Source organism: Melanaphis sacchari, unplaced genomic scaffold (assembly GCF_002803265.2).
Source record: "Melanaphis sacchari strain LSU unplaced genomic scaffold, SCAv2.0 Contig108_pilon_pilon, whole genome shotgun sequence".
In the NCBI taxonomy this organism is placed as follows: domain Eukaryota; kingdom Metazoa; phylum Arthropoda; class Insecta; order Hemiptera; family Aphididae; genus Melanaphis; species Melanaphis sacchari.
The window spans coordinates 102,853-123,797 of NW_020270415.1; the positions used below are offsets into that span (position 1 = coordinate 102,853).

The 20,945-nt window shown below is 30.1% G+C and overlaps 1 protein-coding gene across 2 annotated transcripts in view; it reads right to left on the minus strand.

Annotated features, from left to right (window-relative positions):
• Nucleotides 1-3,615: 3,615 nt before the first annotated feature.
• The window catches only part of LOC112603469 (estrogen receptor beta-like), an 80,198-nt gene continuing 62,868 nt past the window's right edge, over nt 3,616-20,945 (minus strand). For both annotated transcript variants that reach the window (XM_025352032.1, XM_025352031.1), the window contains exons 2-3: nt 8,193-8,270; nt 3,616-4,729 (exon numbers count right to left, since the gene is read on the minus strand). In XM_025352032.1, coding sequence (XP_025207817.1) covers nt 4,067-4,729; nt 8,193-8,270 — 741 coding nt within the window. In that variant the 3' untranslated portion in view covers nt 3,616-4,066. The remainder of the gene's footprint in view (nt 4,730-8,192; nt 8,271-20,945) is intronic.

Below are 20,945 nucleotides of genomic sequence, written 5' to 3' on the forward strand. Positions count from 1 at the left end.
AACAAATTTTGCTCCTCCGGTCCCTTGACCGGCACCACGTCTTGCGCGATCGACGCGTCACCCTTCGATTTTTTCGAAACTTCTCCGTTGGGCAACGGATCCTCGCTGCTGCACACAAGCGATAACGAGTCTTCGTTGACGCCTTCAATGACATCGTCCATGGATTCCTCCATTGCAGTAATAATGATTACGACAGTTTTGAGGTCTTCAATAACTTCCTTACAAACTGCATCAATTTCGGTAAATTTAGCCATGGTAATTAATTGTTAAGTTATTATTGAAAATATGTTGCGTGTGGGAGATGGTGAAGTTTTGTTTGGACTCAGAATCATTAATGAATTAGAATATTGCAGTTCGACTACGAGAGGATTGAAAATCTCCATAGCGACAATAATGAATTGTTGATTACTAGCCAGCAACCAATATGTTTATTGTACTAATTGGCTTTCGGACACGTTTAGCTGTTTATCTTTCCAAAGACCATTATTGTTAAATATGTAAAAATATTTTAACGAAAAATTCGACTTCTGTACTGTACCCGTTTTATAATTTAAGGTAATTCTTTTTTGAAATATAATATTGTATGTCTTTCGATTTAATTCCATCAAATTTCCATAAACAGTCATATTTTTCCAATAGACACAGTTTTTATTCATTTAATTTATATTTAATACGATGACCATTAATCACATATATTATTATCGTTACCATATTGTTTTGTAATGTTAGGCATATAATTAAAATATTAAGCTGCTGTGGAAAATACATATAATATTATATTACGACCAATAGGGTCCTGGTAAAAACTATTTTTTCTTTACATATTAAAATGAGAGACTTATGTGTTATTTATTCAAGCTAGGTTAGGTTTAGGTTAGTGTCATTATGTCCAGAATCCAGGTATTAGTACACGTCCGGGGTACATGTGCGTATTTGAGTACTTTTTTTTTTCAATATTCTCGTTTGGAATAATATCACGTTCACGTACCTTAATATATGGACATAATAAACTGCGCCTCGTCCCCGGGCTATTGGCTGTAATAAATAATCACGTGGTAAACCGTAAAGGCCAAGCATAATACTATATTATCCTTATACCGAATATTTACTGAGCAAAATATTAAATGCATTATACAGGTGGTGGCGCGAGAAATATTGGTCAATTAATTATTCCATCAAATTTTGTGTGTTTTTGCCGGTCTGATCTCGCTGTGGTTCATACAATACGTCTTATTACCTATATATTATATGTATGTTTTTTTTAGTGTTATGTACTGAAATACGATGGTATAGACAGTTGAAAATATATATATTTCAAAGAGCTGATTAGTGATTAATCATTCGGCTCCGGAGTGGAATTCCTTCTTTTTTTTCACAAAGTGGTATAAATCGTTTAGTTGTTTATTTAAGAGGAATATCATATTATAATAACGCGTATTATGTTTGATTTAATCATTATCTTTAAATTATTCATATATTATTGTATGAGAATTTATTTTAGTACAAATCAAAGCTATACGATTTTATTTAAAATGTGAAATGTATTTGTAAACATAATGTGTACAATATAATATATATGATTAATAGTTCCAAGTAGATACTTTGTTTGTTATTTCATAAAGTATTATTACGTTTTACACATTCAACCGACAGAGATATATAATATTATAATTTATTATGAATTTATTTTGTTTTACTATGAAAAAAAAAAAAACATATTCAAACGACAATAAATAAAAAATTTATTATTCTTTTTTTTTTTTAGGTCAAAGATTACACGATTATGTTCAAAGATACAACTTTTTATACTGCCAATAAAGTATGTGTGTGAACGATTGTGTGTTTATTTTTAGTGGTATTGTTTAAAATGTGTACTGTTTGATGAAAATTGACGATCGCTTGTTAATGATTCGTACCGTAAAATGTCGTCGAAGATTTAATTTGCTGTGAATAATATCAAACTTAATACGTAGTGCATCCTTACACGCGTATTTCCTGTGGTGTGTGTGTGTGTATGTTTGAGCGCGTAGACATATGTTTATCAAAATCTCTGCTTTGCTATATGTCAATTCAAATTTTGATTAATGAGCCGCCGCCGTCGTTGATGGGTATACAAACGAATTACAAACGGAAAAAAAGTCACTAATTCGATAGGTCAATCCGATCCGTCCCCTTAGGTCAATGTCTTTATATTAAATCGCACGCGCGCGTTTTTGCCGTATGTTTACAATTGCGCATTTGTTTCATAAATTCATCGTCCGAAAAAGCACGTATGCACAATGTATATACACGCATAACCTCGACGAGCTTCGTAGGCGCGGCCTTCTGCCGTCCGAGTCCTGTAGTCGACATTAATAATAATAAGTAATAACCAATAATTATTTCTCGAACACATTTTATTACGTTCAATCTTCGTAATCATTAATATTGTTTACTGTGCAAAGCATAGCTATATATTATTTTACACTACAACGATTAATGAATCATAAACACGATACCCATATTAAATATTATGATAGTACTTAAATTAAAATTTTAGTTTTTGCAATATGCATTTACGTATATGCATATTATCATTGCGTGAATTTTAAACAATGATGTGCTGCAATTCAGAAGATGTAATTTACAAATCCATCTATATACTCGTAGTAGCAGATACATCTTTACCTATATGTATATAATATATTTTTATACTAAAAATAACACGTGACTGTACTAACGCAGAGGTCATTATTGTGAACGTCATCAATTACAAGAGTGTATAAAAAAGGTTGAAATTAAAATAAACCAATAAATCGTGCACCGTGTCGGCAAGTATTAAGTGAGCGTGGGTGGGCAGAGGATATTGCCACTTATAAACGTATATACATACAATATATACACAATACAGTCCATGACCAGCGTAAACCAACAATATATTCCTGCTTGAGGTAACTATATGGTATATATGAACAAATACACACAGGGTGCTTATAATATTTTAATAGTAAGTATTTTCGTTTTAAGTCACTTTAATTTTATGTAAGTATAGAGACAGAAAGTCATTTTAGAAAATTATTACAAAGACTATTTATTGTTTATATGGGATGTGCAAGTAAACGTCTACGTAGGTACTTGAAATTTAAAATTATTACTATTTTTTTTTTTTTTAATTTATTTATTTTTAAACAGTTTATACAAGTTTTGTATGACAAAGTGTAAGTAATATGAGAATTAACTTAAGTCTATCTATAATTTAATAGACAATAGTTAATACGCGCGTTGAATATTGGGACTATCCCCCGGTAGCCGTATATCGTTTCAATATGACTTAACGCTCTGTTTCGTCAAACGGACCTGTTTATATTTAAGCTGTAATTGCTGCAAAATAAATTATTGTGAAACATATGCAATATACGATGCAACGCAGGTAATTGCAGTAGTCACAATAACAGGATTTAATTTACCAGAAAATCGTAGGTATTCTTATTCTAAAATGATAATGATTGTTTTTTCGCAAACAGAAATTATATCATTCATTTATTTTTATTAAAAACACATGCATCAGCAACAAGACTTCCAGATTATACAATATTAGGCTTAAGCCTTCATTTATAATACAACTATCTTATTTTGAATTAATTTATAACCTAACTTATTATATTACGTCGAATGTATATTTTTAACATCGTAATATTATTTATTTTGGTAACAATACCGCGGTTTCAAAAATTCATCACGTACAAAGAGGGTACTTTGTTCTTAGAGTTGTTTTCCAGAGGGTTCTTTTATAAGATTGTCTCAGTGACGCGTAGGAGAATTTCAAGCACTGTTAAATAATAAGTTCGTCGCAATTAGCCGCAGTTTGGTTTTACTTCGTGATTCATCGGATGAATATGCAGGGTGAGATTGGTGTGGCCGATTCTTAATCTAGCGGTGATAACTGTTGAACGGCAAGGTATATCGGTGGGAGAATGCCGTTTGTTTATATTTTTTTGGGTACGTCCGAGATCGGTAATTAGTTTTTCTCAAGTCCCGGTTGTACCGTGTCTCAGATGCAGCATTGTCATTGTACATTTGTGGACTATTACACGTAGTTGCGTCGTCGGACTTTACCCACCTCTAAGTTCCGGTGGTCAATGTTCCCAACGCATAGGTCGAGAGGTTTTTCGGATATTTTGCTCTGTTGCAGCAATCGTAACTTGGCTATCTTCCAGGTGGTTGTCTCGTTGTTATAATCGTCGTCGTCGTTGTTGGCCGACTGACGAACGGTGAGATCTATAGGTCGGTCATCTTCGTCTACGGATTTGAAGACGGTGGTCTCGCGGAAGGCCGACAACTCGGACCGCGGTAACGGAGATCGACCGTTCGGCGCGAAATCGAAAAATTGGAAGAATGGCGGTGCCCATCGCTGCAACGGTACCGGTAACGAGAGCAGCGCGATACGTGGGTGATGTTTCCGTGGCAACTGCGATGTTGGAGTGCCGACTTTACCCTTATCGTAGTGGTCCTTGTCGTCGTTGCCGGGTAAAAGTTGCCGTTCACGGAGCAGATAGTGGACCTTGAACCAGTTGGATCGACGGCCGTATCTTGAACCGTTCTTTGACATGCCCACGGCCAGACACTTCTTCAATCGGCATGCCTTGCACGACGTCCGGTTCTTCTTGTCGATTACGCACCGGCCACCGCCCGATTTGCACTTGGCTGAAACCACCGTCGCGGGGTTGGTGTGTGCCCGGCCGAAAAATGACTAGAAAAATTCGAATTAAAGAAAATCGATTTCGCAGATTGTTATGATAATCGTTTCATATAAACACATTTATGGTATATAATATAATTCAAGTAATTAAAAATCTGGTCCTAAATATTAATATATTTAAAAATTTCAAAAAATCAAAATTTAAATTAATCCTTTATTGAAGGAAAATTATGGTAGCAAGTATACTTAGTTAATTACCCTATGATGTACCTACTTATATATCGTAACAATGATTTTCTGACGTTATGTTTTGTTTAACAGTGTAGAAAAAAGGCAAAACGCGAATATTCGTTCTGTAAAGTATTTAGCTATTCAGGTATAGGTCAAGATGGTCACGATTACCTGATTATTATTTTTATATAAAAATGTATTATATAAATATTGATTTTCTGGAATTTTTATGTAGGTGTAATTAGGTCATCTAAGATCAAATTTTGGAATACTAAATTTTTTATAGTATTTAAGGAGTGATCTGTAGTGATATAATTTTTTTTATTTTCAAAACAACCTTTATTATTGTAAATTGTTAAGAAGATAGTAATTTGTTTGAAAAATTGTAAGTATATCTAAACAGACGTCCAAACGAGTAAATAAAATGATTTGAAAATTATAGTCATTAATAATCAATTACTGATTATTATTGATTTATTAGCGTTTTATAATTTGTCATAACTCAATAATAAAAGTACAACAACAAGTGGGTATTATAATAAATATTATTTTATGTATTATTTTATCTTTTAAGCTTATTATTTAAACTGTTATTCTTAGTATGTAAAATTTAATTTATAGCGGAAATTACACATTTAAACTCTGGTTTAGACATATCAGAATGTTTAATGAAATCATCAACTTAAATTTACTATAAAAACATTATTATTATTATCATTTAAATAAATAAGCGCGTAACTGAATAATAAAGTTATGAAAATACCTGCTTATTGTATATAATAATAATTAATGTATACAGAACAGATACTTCGTCGTTATAATGTAACATATTTATTTATTTTAAAAATTTAAATGGGCTAAGCCCGATATACAGAAACAAAAATCAATGATCATATTGGTAAATTACATAGTATCAGTCATACATCATCTCATAGACCATAGAAATACAATATAAGATATTAAATTATTACAAAAGAACAAATCTACATTAAACTTGTTCACAAGTCACATTAATCTAATAACGGGGATATTTTGTGCATAATTAGTACAATAGAATGGCACATTAAATTTATTGGATTGCCTAGTGCGACAACCAGAAATCAAAAAATTATATTTAACTAGTAATTTTGAAAAATCGGCGATACTATTTAATAATTTAAAAATAAAACAAAGATCAAATCCAATTCTCTTTGTTCTAACTGTTCTAAGAGCTTCTAAATTGGTTAATGATAATAATGGCGAATTAGATGAGTGTCGTTGCACCACATTTAAAAGCAAAAAATCTTTAGAAAATTGTTCAATAGTTTCAGCTGGACCAGATATGTAAGAATACCAAACAATAGAACAATAATCGATATCTTTTAGAGCTATTAGATTATTGAAGTCAAAACATGTTCTACTTACAAAGCCTAACATTGAAGATGATTTATTTGTGATGTGTGCATAGTGATCATTGAACAATAAGGAAGAGTCAAAATATATACTTGCAAGGTCTTTGACGCGAGAAACTAGTCAATTCAATGTCATTTTAATAATATTTTTAATATTGAGTTATACGCTTTTTTGAATATGTCATAGTTTTACATTTATCAACATTAAAATGTAGATTATTAGAAATATGCCAATCATTAAGTAGATCAAGGCCATTTTGAAGAAGTTATGCATTTATTTGAGATTTAATGATTCGAAATATTTTTAAATCATCAGTAAAAAGTAGTAGGCCAAAATTTGAAATTTTCATATCATTTTCATATATAATGAGTAACTTACATTCGGTAAAAATATAGTGAGACTATTATCAGGAATAGGACTCGTATTATTACTAAGGTGGTATTAAGTTCATTGAAAATGTTTGTTTAAGACACAGAGCATGAATGAAAGCCAACTAAAGACAAGTCATTATAGTAACAAGAGTATGGAACGCAGTAGAAAACGGATTAAAGACACGAGAAAAGTATTGAGGAAAACAATTGGAAATTTCGTCACCACAAGAGAATTTAATATATAATTTTAAAACACTAGGGGTGAAAGGGATGCATTTGACCACTTGTTATTAACAAACTTTTAGAAACATTTTTGATCATAAACAAATTGTTAGGATTTCATGTGATATATGTGCAAATCGTTATATATTAGTAAAAAAATCTGATGGACGTTTTTCTAACACACCGCATATGTTAATGTACGCATCTATCAAACACGAATATCGGTGCATTGCCGCATTGGTATGTAGATTCTTTTCGAAATATTTGTTTTGGTTACACAAAATAAACTTCGACACCTGCACTGTCGTTAATTATAAGAAATTATTTATATTATATTAAATAAAACAATGATTAACGATGTGCGAGTGTGGTTAATTATAGGTGCTTAACGCAATAAGACAATGTTAAATTTACCATCATAAAACTCAATTAATAATACCATATACCTACGTTCCACGTGAGAGTGCAAACTAAACGACCAAATATATTAAGTTCTAAAATTTGGTTGTGGACGAAATATTTTATAAATAGTTATGATATTATACTGGAAAGAAAATACCTACAACGAAACCAAAATTAAATGAATATTTATATACACGCGATGAAGAAAATGCAAAATGTTAACGATTCCTTTCAAAAAGTTACTTGAATAATAACAAGGGCATAATGATTATTATAATATAGGTAGCAACAGAGAAGTAACACAATGGAAAAAATAAATAATATTTGTAAATTCACTTTGGATGCAAATAGAAATCAAAACAATGGACTTCGCTATAACTAAAGTGAAGATAATATGCAATTGCAGTAACTATACGTATATAATATCTTAAAACTTAGAAGGTCATATTCTATATTATAATGTAGTTAAACAATTGAGTTATTTATCGTGTTTTATAAATGTTATGTAAAATGTATAAAATTTGAATGAGTTAAAATGAATGAATTTCTTGGGATTTTATTTGAATATTAATTCATTTGAAATAAATAAAACTTTTTGTAAACTAAAATATACAATACGCATTAATCGCACAGGTTTATAATAAATATTGTTCATAAAAATAAGTTCTTGTACTATGCAACTTATACAGTATCTACCTTAAATATCAGTCAAAAAAACAAATTACCAAAATCTTTACAGAAGTAAAAACAATGATAATATAATAATATACTTACTGTTCATAAAAAATTGAGTTTTTAGGTATATGTTTCGATACATTATTAATAAAAATAATATCATAAATTTGCTTTTGAACTTTAAAGTAACAAAAAAATCATGTAATATTTATTTATCTCACCTTACACCCTTCACACGTAAAAGCTCCAAAATGAAAGCCGGCCGCCGGTTCCTCGCATACCTTACACCGTTGGTTCATCTAAATATAAAGATAATACATCATTATTGACTGTTTACTTACATAAATGTTTAAATTAAATTTTTAAATATATTAATTATTATACGATGTTTTGATAAAGAAAACACAAAATATTTCACGAGTTTTTTACTACCTACATAAGGGACAAAATATTTTTTGTTTTTGAAAAAATACAAATGTTTAATAATTATTGTTATGCTTTAAATCCGTAGAAAAATAAATTTTTTTTCGAATTCCAATTTCTTTTAAGTTTGAATTTTTTTATTTTGTTCAAAAAATTTTTATTTTTGATTTAAAATTGATTGAGAGTGAGTTAAAGTTTCAAATGAATTTATTTGGACTTTTGTAAAACTATTGCTATACTTTTATTTATTTGCTATATTTTTTTATACCAAGAGGCAAAAACGCATGACATAAAAATTCTGACGATTTTATTTAACCCGATATATTTCAATGTATTATGAACTAAACAAAAATATAAAAACTTAGCATTTTAGAAGTGTTAACGAAAAGAACGTAGGAAACCAAATAAGCACATCGTATTTTGTAGATATCGTAGTATTTTTTTTTTTTTTCAATAATATTTTTTATTCGTTCGTCAAAAGGTCTAATACTCCACGTCAGCTACTTAGTGAAAAATTTTACTCAAGTTACAAAAAACCATAAACTCTTTACAATATAATCACAGTTTTCACAGTAATTATATATTATTTAATAATGATAATCAATTAAATAATAAAGGTAACAAAAACGTTTATTTACGTCAAACACAATTTTTAGTAATATAATATTACATAAGTAAACAATAACAATTTGCACTATGCGCAACACAACATTCGAAAACTTTTTTGTTCTATTCCAAAAAGGAACGGCGTTTTCTTTTAGGTTTGTTAACAGGCGGAACTACTGTACTAGGTTCGATATCAGAAATGTGTGGTGAAATTGGTATAGAGATGTCCTCTATTTCTATAGCATCTGTTGGCGGCAAGTTTATTGAAATAATTGGCATTGATAAACACCTTCTTGCGGGTGGACGGATGATATCAGAGCGGTTTTTGCTAGTTTCGCCCGAAACCTGCTGTAATGATGAAGAGGAATGAGGGGGGTATGGGTCTTGATTTGTGCGGCTGGGGCCATCATTGTGGCATTTACTATGGCTATCAATCGTCTCATCTGCGGGCCGGCGTAATTTGGCAATAGAACCGGTGATGGACAATAAGGTGGTGCTATTGGTGACTATTGCACTGGGACTTCGACGGGTTCAACTTTATCGCCATTACAGCCAGTTGTCATAATATGTATATTTGGCATCGACTTACTATATGTTCTATTTATTGGATTCGAGAGTATTTGACTTCTCAAAACTTTAATTGCCAGACCGTTGAGTTGTTCTTTAGAAATAGTTTCAATTGAAATCGCTGTAATCTTCATTTCGTTTGTCATTTTTTCCATCGTTAAATAAGAATATAATAATATGTAGGTACAAAAAGTTTACGTTACGAGGAGTAAACCGTATGGTGTACTTTCTGAAACGATACTAAATGCAAACAGTCATTTCAAAAGCCTTTTATACCTTTGTTGACGATAACAACAACATGTTTTCAATTATTTATTTAATTAAATATTGTCAGCTCATCAAAAATAGAAAAATAATGTCTTAATGTAATGTTTTAAAAATAGTGTTAGTTTTTAAAATATAGACTATTTACCACTAATTACCCTGTATGATATACCTAATATCCTTAAAATAAGTTTAATATTTTGCTATCCATCGGATTCTTGACATGACTTGTATAATCAAATTATTCAAATTAAAAAAAAAAAAAAAATTATGATTAAAATAGTCCATTTAGTTATTTTTTTATTTCGTTAAGCTTAATTACTCATTAAGTCCATGGCTCAAATAAAAAATATAAATCGCATAGCAACTCAATATAAACAGAAATATTTCTGTGTTGACTTAAATGTTAAAAAACGATCAGTTCTTCAGGACAGCCCTTACGTGTATGAGCTATATAGTATTTAGATATTTCATATTAGCTTTCAAAGTAAATTAAAGTTTATTTAATTCTTGGTTATTCTCAATCTATTGTTTGATTCTTAGTAAATAGTTATTCTCAAGCTTATTTATATTGTTTATAAAGTTTATAATTCTACATTCGTGATAATGCCAATATTACAAAAAACATTTACATTTGAAGGTAGAGTATACAAATGGTGCATGCAAATGCAAGACGAAAACGGACGCATGATCTTCTACTATAACCCAGTAAGAAAGGTTCGTACTTAATTTTATTACTCTATCATTGAATTATTCGATTTTAATAGCTTAATATTAATATATTTATTGAATAATAATATATTATAATATATATACCTAGTTTACTGTGTACGGATATTTGAAAAATCTGTGTATTCTTAATATTATGTAGTAATTTATTATCCTTAATAATGATGTATACATTTGTATTTTTCATATAAAGGTGTTGGTGAACGAAAACGCCAGAGAACAAGCTGTAACAAATGGTAACGTTCATTGAATATACTATTATATAGTTAAAAATTTTAGCATAAAAAATGCTCTATTTAATATTTTAATTTAAACAAAAGTATAATTTTAAATTGTTTTATCTGATTATTATAGGAATATATAATTTATTTATTTTTTTTATTTTCATTTAAAATCAGAAAGATTACTGAGCCTCACTGAGAAAACTCATTTGGAGCCCCAGGGTTATCTTAGTATAGTAGTCTTAATAAAATAATATATGTATATCTAAAATATAACATTTCAAATTTTACTCGCAGTATATTCATGTTGGAGCCAATGAATAATATGTTTTTTTAAATCAGGTAAAAGCATATTAGCTTTATGAATAGGCATTAAGTTGTATATCTGAATCCCCAAGAAATGGTATACTTTACGGTATCCGATTTTATTTGGCTAGTCTAAAGAAAAGTTATAAGCTACGTGTCTAGTGTTAATTTCATGTTAACAGGAGATAATTGGTTTTGTTTTTTTAAGTATGTGATGATAATTTATATGAGTTGTTTATATTAAGAATGTTGAAATAGTTTTTTTGTTGGATATCTCCAATTTTTTTTATTCACAACCTTAATAATTGCGTTTTGGCATTTTTGAAGCTTCAATAGAACATTATCATCTGCCCCTACCCACCCTATTATATTATATGTAATTACTAATACAAATAATGTTAAATAAGTATATATTTCTAATTACCTTCATTGGTAATATCTCTCTGAATTGTTTTATCATGTATATATTTTTTTTTTAAATTTGTTAGTCATAAAATTTATTTATATTTTCTATTTTATGTCTGAGTTTTTAACTATGATAATTGTTTTACAGTAACATAAATTTGTTATTTTACATTTGTATTCATGAATTTTCATATCTTTTATTGGTAGTAATGTGTGTTTAGATAAAGAGTGTAGTAAGATAGCTAATTTTTAGAATTTAAGGGATAAATTATTATTACATAGCCAGTTAACAATAAATTTTAAATCATCCAAAATATATCTTAGCACATTATTCTAGGTATTGCCTATACAGATCAAGACAGTATCATATCAGCGTAACATGTTATGTGGCTTTTTAGATTTAATAATTTAATGACGTTTAATTGAATATCAAATAGAACTGGCAATAGTGTTATACCTTGTGGTACACCATATTTTATTACTCGTTCATTAGGGATACAGTTATTTATTTTTACCTATTGTTTACTATTTTTTAAATAAAAATCAAATAGGAATAAAGTAGAACCGGTTATACCTATTTCATGCATTTTATATAAAAGTTTATCATGGTTTACGGTATCGGAGGCTTTGGCAAGATCTAAATAAGATAGTTCCACACTTTATTTTCTTCTAGTGCAATATAGACCATTTTTGTCTTCTTAGCAATTCATGACATCGTTCCATTTACCACGACACTGCAATGTATATAACTAACTATTCTTCTTAACTTCTAAGTTCTAATACATATCACACAGGAATAGTGAATTTTCGACCTCATAAATTGGAGCGTTAAAGTCATGACAATGGTTACTATTTGATACTTTAAAGTAGTCAGGGAAACAGCCATGCTCGGGTAACATCTGTGTTGATTAAAATTAACACATCCAAATTTTCTCGTTATCCATGATTTTGCATTCTTGATAAGATTCTAGGATCTTATCTTATTTAAACAATAGCATCCCTATATTGCAGCTTAATGGTTTTAAGATTTATGGATTTTTATTTTATTTTTTTTTAAAGAAATGAGGAAAATAATCTCAAACTTATCAGAAGAAATAAGAAAATTAGAAAAAAAAATTTCTCACAAAGTGTCAATCGGCGAAATTATTAGATTATTATTTTTAAATTTTAATATTTGAACTATAATGATGTTTAATATTTGCGTATAACACACATCTATAGTTTTTAAAATTTGTTTATTTGTGATTAAAATTGTAACATATAAATATTATTTTTATATTTATCATATTTTTTTTTAGAAACAGAAGAGAGTACAGGTGTACAAGAATTACCAAATTCTAACAGTAAAACAATAATACATTTTTATAAATATCATTCAAATTAACTTATTAATTATTATACTGCATTTTAAATTTTCAGATGACCATAACGATTCAGTAATTATAGGACACGATGACTACGAAATGCCAAATCAATCTACCCAACGTCATCTCTCTTTGACAAAATCCGACAGCCAAGAAGCAAGTAGAGAAAAACCTGAGCTTAACGACCAAACAAATTCTACCACCAGATCTTGTGAACAAACACCAACTAAAACAATTTCACCTCCTCCAATATTTGTCCGTGGTGAGCTCGAATCTATTGATTTTCGTGATGAGCTTGTAAAGCTAATTGGTCTAGAAAACTTTCATTATGAATCATCTACAGACAAATCAAAAATACAGACAAACAAAATAGACCACCATAATATCGTTATCAACTTCCTCAAGGAAAAAAAAGCACATTACCACACATACCAACCACGCGAAGAAAAACCTTTTCGCATCGCTATTCGGAATTTAAACCCATCAACATCAACAGTAGATATAAAAACAGCTATTGAAGAGAAGGGATACACAGTACGCCAAGTAGTTAATGTTACACACAAGGTGACAAAAAATAAGCTACCTATATTTTTTGTCGACCTTGAACCAGCAGAAATAAATCATGATATTTTCGAATTAACATCACTACTCCATACAACCGTTAAAATTGAAGAACCATACAATAAGAAAAATATAGTCCAATGTTTAAATTGTCAAGAGTACGGTCATTCTAGGACGTACTGTGCCTACCCACCGAGATGCGTTCGCTGTGCGAAAAACCATCCTTCAACCAGCTGCATGAAACCTAAAAATACACCTGCTACATGCGCTCTGTGCAAAGGCAACCATCCGGCCAACTGTAAAGCTTGTGAGGTTTACAAGCAAATAAATCAACTCAGAACATCCTCTAAAAGACAAGGTACTCACTTTAACACTCAACACATAAATAAATTAAATAACAATTGTAAAATCACGCATTAATAAATGCCTGCTATTAACTTCTCTCGTTCTTACGCACGAGCCACAAACAACTACATTTTGCATTCACCTCTTGCAACCCAATCAAACGATCTTTCTCCTTTGACCACTTTTATTAATTGATTTAAAGCGTTGATAAATTACTTTTATTTCTCCTCAGCACCGTTTTCGACCATCTACTTATCCAAAATGTCAAATGATTCTTTCACTTCACAATCCCTAGTCATTCTATTACAAAATGCTAACGGTCTAGCAAACCACAAAATTGAATTAATAACAACCCTAAACGAAAAAAGAATCGATTTAGCTATAATCTCAGATACCTATTTTACTTGCAACTTCAAATTCTCAGTTCCTGGTAACACAACAATTTCGCAAACCACCAAGATAACACTGCCCATGCAGGCGCAGCGATTCTTATCAAGTCACCTATACAACTCACACCTCTTTATTAAATCACGTACCAATAAGCAATAACCTTAGTGGGATCATATTGCCCGCCTAAACTTAAAATTACGCAAATATAATTTGAAAACTTCTTTAACTTTCTCGGTTAATACTTCATCAGTGGTAACTTACTCAAACATAGCTTATCACAATAAAAACGCATTATTATTTAAAAACAAATTGAATAAAAAAAACAATGAAGTCTTAATAAAGCAACAATCCGTGAAATTATTAGACGATATTATTTTTAAATTCTACTTTACTTATAATATTTGAACCATAACATTTTTTTTATTTACGTATATTTGAACTATAATAATTTTTAATATTTGCACATAATACATATCTACAGTTTTAAAAAATTGTTTATTTGTGATTAACATTATTACACATAAATATTGTTTTCATATATACTATATTTTTTTTTAGAAACAGAAAAAAGTACGAGTGAACAAGAGCCATCGAATTCTAAGGGTAAAACAAAAATAAAAAACCTTGAACATTTTTATTATAATATCACTCAAATTAATTTATTATATTAATATTGTTTTTTTCATATATTATATTTTTTTTTAGACTTGGAAAGTGATAAGATGTATTCAATGAATTATAATAGTAATATAAAATATAGAACAATAAAAGTATTTATAAACTAATTATTTTATCTTCATTTTTTAGAAGAAATGAAAAAAATAATATCAGATTTAACAGAAAAAATAAATGAATTAGAAAAAATAAATGCCCTCCAGGAATGTCAATTAGCGAAATTACAAGGTTATTATTTTTAAATTTTGTTTTATGAATTAAATAGGTACTTGAACCATAATAATTTTTAATATTTGCGCATAAAACATATATACATTTTTCACACTTGTGTATTTGTAATAAATATTGTAGTATAATAATATTTATTTTTTTTTTGTATATTATGTTTTTTTAGAAAAGAAAAACGTTACAACATGTTCGTCGGATCTTAATAGTAATAAAAAATAATAAATACTTAACCTTATCAACATCTTTTTAAAATATAACTGAAATAAAATAATTTTTTACCTTACTATTTTAGATCAATTTTCAGAATTAAATTTACCCGCAGAGATAGGAGAGAATAATTTAGAAGAAAATGAGGCCCCTGAAACAACGGCTACTCCTAAACGTCGTAGTTTATGGTACCGGACTAGAAAAAGTTTGAGACAAATGTTTCGCTGAAGGTAGTTTATGCGTCTTCTGTCTTCTGCGGTATATATCGAATCGATAAACACATCATTCCTCACTACTAAAAACAGCTCGATGTCAAAAAACTTACTGAAAAAATTTTGATCATCAAAATGGGATCACGAATAAAAAAAAAGAACAAGCGTAGACAAAGAATCAAAGAATAATTTCGGCATTGAATAATTTATTCATACCAAGTAAAATTATAGGTAATCTAATTATTGGTGTTTTAACAGATACAGTTATTGTCTATATATAAGTTTCATAGTATTCTTACTAAGTTCTAGAAGATGAAAACAAAATCGACGGTTATAATGGTGGTATCCCATACTTCAGAATCTGTTAACCAGTTTTTGTTTTTTTGTTTTACCTACTTGCTCTCAAATCCATCCCATTTATCTCCCATATTCTCCTCTAGTTCTTCGCATTAAACAAATTACCCTCACACTTCACCAGTCAAATTACTACATTCGATTTCTGTGGATCCCTGGTCACATAAGGATGTTTGGTAATGAGGTAGTTGTTAGTCTAGCCAAGTCTACGTCCAACTTAATATGTTCTTCTCTTATCCAACTTCCTCATACTGTTTTCCCTCCATTTATATGTCATCACATTAAACACCTCTGGTCCACCCAATGGTCAAATCTCCAGCAGAATTTGTCTACTACTTATCTAAAATGACCATTGTATATTTTAATCACCTATGTTCAGGTCACACACTTTTACCTGCCCATGCATACAAACTGGACTTAAATAACGTTCCATTCTGAACTTGACATTTAACAGAAAGTCCTTGTGATTTATTCCACATTATTTTCGGCTGAAACCATTCATACCACCACAAACCTTTTTTTCTATTTTTAACTCTAAATCAGAAATAGTCATAAATCAAATTATAGTCTTTATATTGGAGTCTGGCTTTACTTAGCTTTAGCATCTAAATTGATTGTATAATTTTTATTCTCTAAAATTGTTGAGCTATAATTGTATGTACAAAAAGCTATCAAAAAAAAGTTATGAAATCATTCTTAAATACAGTGAACTTCTATAACACCAATAATTATCATAATCAGGACTGTGAATTTATTGGAAACTGCATTTTTTTTTTTTTGTCATTGTATAACATATCTTTGTAAGTACATAATTTGAATTATGTAAATGTAATTACGAATCCATCTATGAAACTTTTATTTTGCATATTTTTGCATTTTTAGGTCATATTTCGCATTTTTAGGTCATATTTTGCTTTTTTTAGTTCATTTTCTAGTATTTTTAACCAAATTCTGTCAATTAACTTGTTTGAAAACTTTTTTTTATTTTACACAGGCTGTATATGTCAATTTTTTTAACTTTTTTATTAAATAAACACTTTTTTGTACTAATATTTAATATCCTGTACTTAATATTAATATAAATATAAAAATTAAATTAAAAATCATTTTAAACAAATTTTATGCTATAATTTTTGGCATTTTATATTCCTTCTTTTGCATTTTAAGTGCATATTTTATTGCATTTTTTTTGGCATTTTTAATGCATTTTTTAAGGTTTTTTAGTGCATTAAATTCACAGCCCTAATCATAATTATTAGTTGGCCTGTAATTTTACGTGGTATGAATAAATTATTCTCTCAGTGGCATTATTTAAAGAAAAATGGTTATAATTACTGAAAAAGGAATCAAAACTCACGAATGCCAATAAATATGATAAAAAAAAACTAATAATAGAAGAAAACTATGACTCGTCACAATATGCCATATGGACTCAAAATTTACACAAGATAAAAGTAAAACGAATGCGAAGTTGATAATTTATAATTAAAATGTAATACTAATTAATTTGTCTTGACGATTTGATAATAATTAAGATATAATTATCACAACATGGACTAGGCCTACCGGGGAAACCATGTAAAAAAAAAAAACGCACCATGCTTCTACCTCAATGGTGGTGTGGAAACGAATGCATTCTTATTATCATTATTGAATATTTGAATATAATATATATTATCGTAATTTTGTATGGTAAATATTAAAATTCATATACGATTGAATAAATATAAGATATAATTTAATATAAGATCGCGCAGTGTAGATTTGTGTAGCTCTTACGCGTATGAGTGTATTATAATAATGCCAACAACTGCGATTATTTTTCAATGTTTCTTTTATTTCTATATATTCACGACGTGTGCTACTACCACTATATAACAGCAGTAGCATGCTACTGCAGCAGCAGCAGCAGCAATATCTCAACTCTTCCAAAACGATTTCGCGTGGATGACATATCGAAATATAGACATTATTATAATAATATAATACAATGTACAAAAACAGTAATGGTGGTCGTGTTCGAAAAAAAATACGTAAAATCGGTCGTTTTGTTTTTATCGCATATTGCTATTGACATCGTGTAATGCCTTATTGTGGCCTGTTGTAACCGATTTTCCGACGTGTCCCTTATACACTGTGGGTATATCCAGATACGCACAATAATAATAATAATAACAATAATAATATGGAGGACGGCGTGCTTTTCACCGTCGCCACGTTCGAGCCGGTTACTGCGGCGGAGGCAGCGGTCGGACGATTCCTCTGCAACAACACCGCGGTACGGACATCACGAGGTTAGCGTTAAAAATCGTAACGAGTTGTGCTCTGTCAGAGTCACGATCTCGATCTCGTTGCTGCAGCAGTATATAATGATTAGTTTTGTTTTTAAAGTTTTTTTTTTTTTTTTATTCCGGGCATTCCTATCCGCTCGCGCTCGCGCTCGTGGCACCGACACTTACCGGTGCAGCTCTAAAGGTGACGTTTTAAATAATAGTCCAAATTGATTTTGGCCTTTCGACCGCAAACTCGGGCGTTCGTGTCCGACCGTTCGACGTTCACCGGCGGCTCCTCCTCGTCTACGCCACCACGCCGACGTGCACCACATCGTCCTATTTATATTATATATATAATAAATATGATCTAGATGATGATGATGGACAGGTTTCGTTTCGTTTTCTCTCTCACTCACTCACTCTACTTCACTCGGTCTTTATTATTTTTTATTTCGAGGGGGGGGAGGAGGGCGTCCGCGACGGGTTTTATTAGTATGATTATCATCGCCGTGTCCATATAGATGTACAATATACAAGTAATATTATTCTTTTTCCTCCGCTTTTCGCCATGGCTAAATATGATTATTAACGCGCGTGCGGCCGAGGATTTATACATAATATATACTGCCAGAGACATGATCGATAGGATCGTGATCCGATCTAATTTTAAGGCGGCCGAGTATACATTATATATATATATATATATGTGTGTGTGTGTGTGTAGTTTTCGTCATCACCGCTGTCTTTGCGTCTCACGCGTAGGATATATATATATGTAATATACTAACTAGTATAGCTATTATATATTATGCGCGAAGAAGAGGAAGAAAAAAAATACACAGCTATACGCAAACACCACCAGAGTTATCCATATATCTGTATGTATGTACATATGTGTGTGTATGTATACGAAATACGAGAGCGGACGAATAAATCACCCGTCGTGACGACCTAATACGATTCCTTCTCCGCGGCCTATATATTATTATAATATGATGTATAATATAATATCATAATAATATATACGTATACAATGTGCACGCGCGCAATGAGAACGAAAAACACGCTAATAGATTTCGTTGGTGTTCTGTACATTATGCATAATATACGTTCGGTAATAATATTGAATAGGTAATATTATTACGTATAGGTACGATATTGTATCATACACAGCAGCGACCTTATCGTCAAAGATAACGTCAGTGTATGTGACGTGGTATATGCGCTTCATTCTCGTCCCGAGGCCTAGACGTTTGGAGACGAATTCATAAATAGTCTCGATAAAAACCCGTTCTGCTACGCGATGATTATTGTTTTTTTTTTTTTTTTTTTAAATACCCACGCGTAAGCACATCGACGCCAATGCGTTTCGATCATTTTCCCGACGGGAGGTGTTGGATTTCAACGAGAAAAATATTGTTTAATATTAGGGCCGAGCCAATACTTGAATTCGATACCATCGATGCCGTGGTATTGGTTTTATTTCAAAACGGATATTTGATCTGATATCGCAAAAAAAAAAAAACAATGAAAATCCACCAGTATATCTCCACAAATGCTCACAATTATTATAAGTTATAATATGTTATATTATCGGTATTATCGGATATCGATTATTACTTATTAATATAGGTAACATTACTCATGAGTTATACGCGTAAAGGAGTATCCAGTGTCGTAAAAAGTGGTATCAGCCCATCTCTGTTTAACATCAATGATAGAAATTCTATTGACATAAATGATAATATTAATTATATTGTGTAACTTTGAAGTGAACGAATTATTTATTCATTATAATTGTACTTTCAGGTATAAAATTGAATATTGTACATAATATATTCTATTACAGAACGTCTCGAGTACAGTCGACTACAGCAAAAGTATACAAACTTATTCCAACACGTTCAGGAAGGATAATGTAACACATTATGAAACAGCAGGGAGTAAGGTAATTAAATTTCTTGAAAATGGAGAATTATAATATAACCAAATCTAAAAAAAAATTGTCGATATAAAAATTATAAACACACATTTCATATGTTTATAACTGAAATTAAATTTTCGGTTGATTGTATGCATGTAAATAATAAATATCCAATGCATAGTTCTAAGTTAATTTTATACTATACTATTTTTATGACAATCTTTTAGCCGGAAAATAATTAAGCTTGTCGGGTAAAGGTGATAAAATGTACTGTATGATATCGGCAGAAAAGAAAATGATTTAGGTAGTGCATAATATGGAAATACGTATATCGTGTACCTATAGTATAAAATAATCAACGAAAAAAATCTTGAAGACTTTGTTGATAAAAATAGCGTATAGTTTGCAAACTGTTGTAAAATTATTTTTCCAATGTATTATTATGTAATACTAAATAAAATGACACACCGCGAACGTTCAAAACAAACATGATATTATGTTGTATAAAGTGTTCATCAATATGATGAGAAATAATAAATTTTCGTTGAAAATCGATATAATATTTCAATTGCGGTCGTGCAGTACTCGACGAGTACATTATTATTATAATATGTTTGCAATGAAAAAATTATACAACTTGGATGGTTATCGGGGGGAGGGGTAGGGGCATTTCAATAAAATCTTCTTGATTTATAGTTAATCGGTTTATTTTTTTCAATCGTTATATTATGCTGTAAATATAATATTTCCAAAGCAGTTTTGCACTCTGAAGAATATTAATTTTGGCACAACACCGTAATAATAGAGTAAACCATCTATAATCGAACACGAGTCATTATATTTTCGACGCTAAACATAGGTAATACGCTCCGTTTTCTAGGTCATGTATCTCGTCTTCCGATAGTCTTAGACGGCGTCTT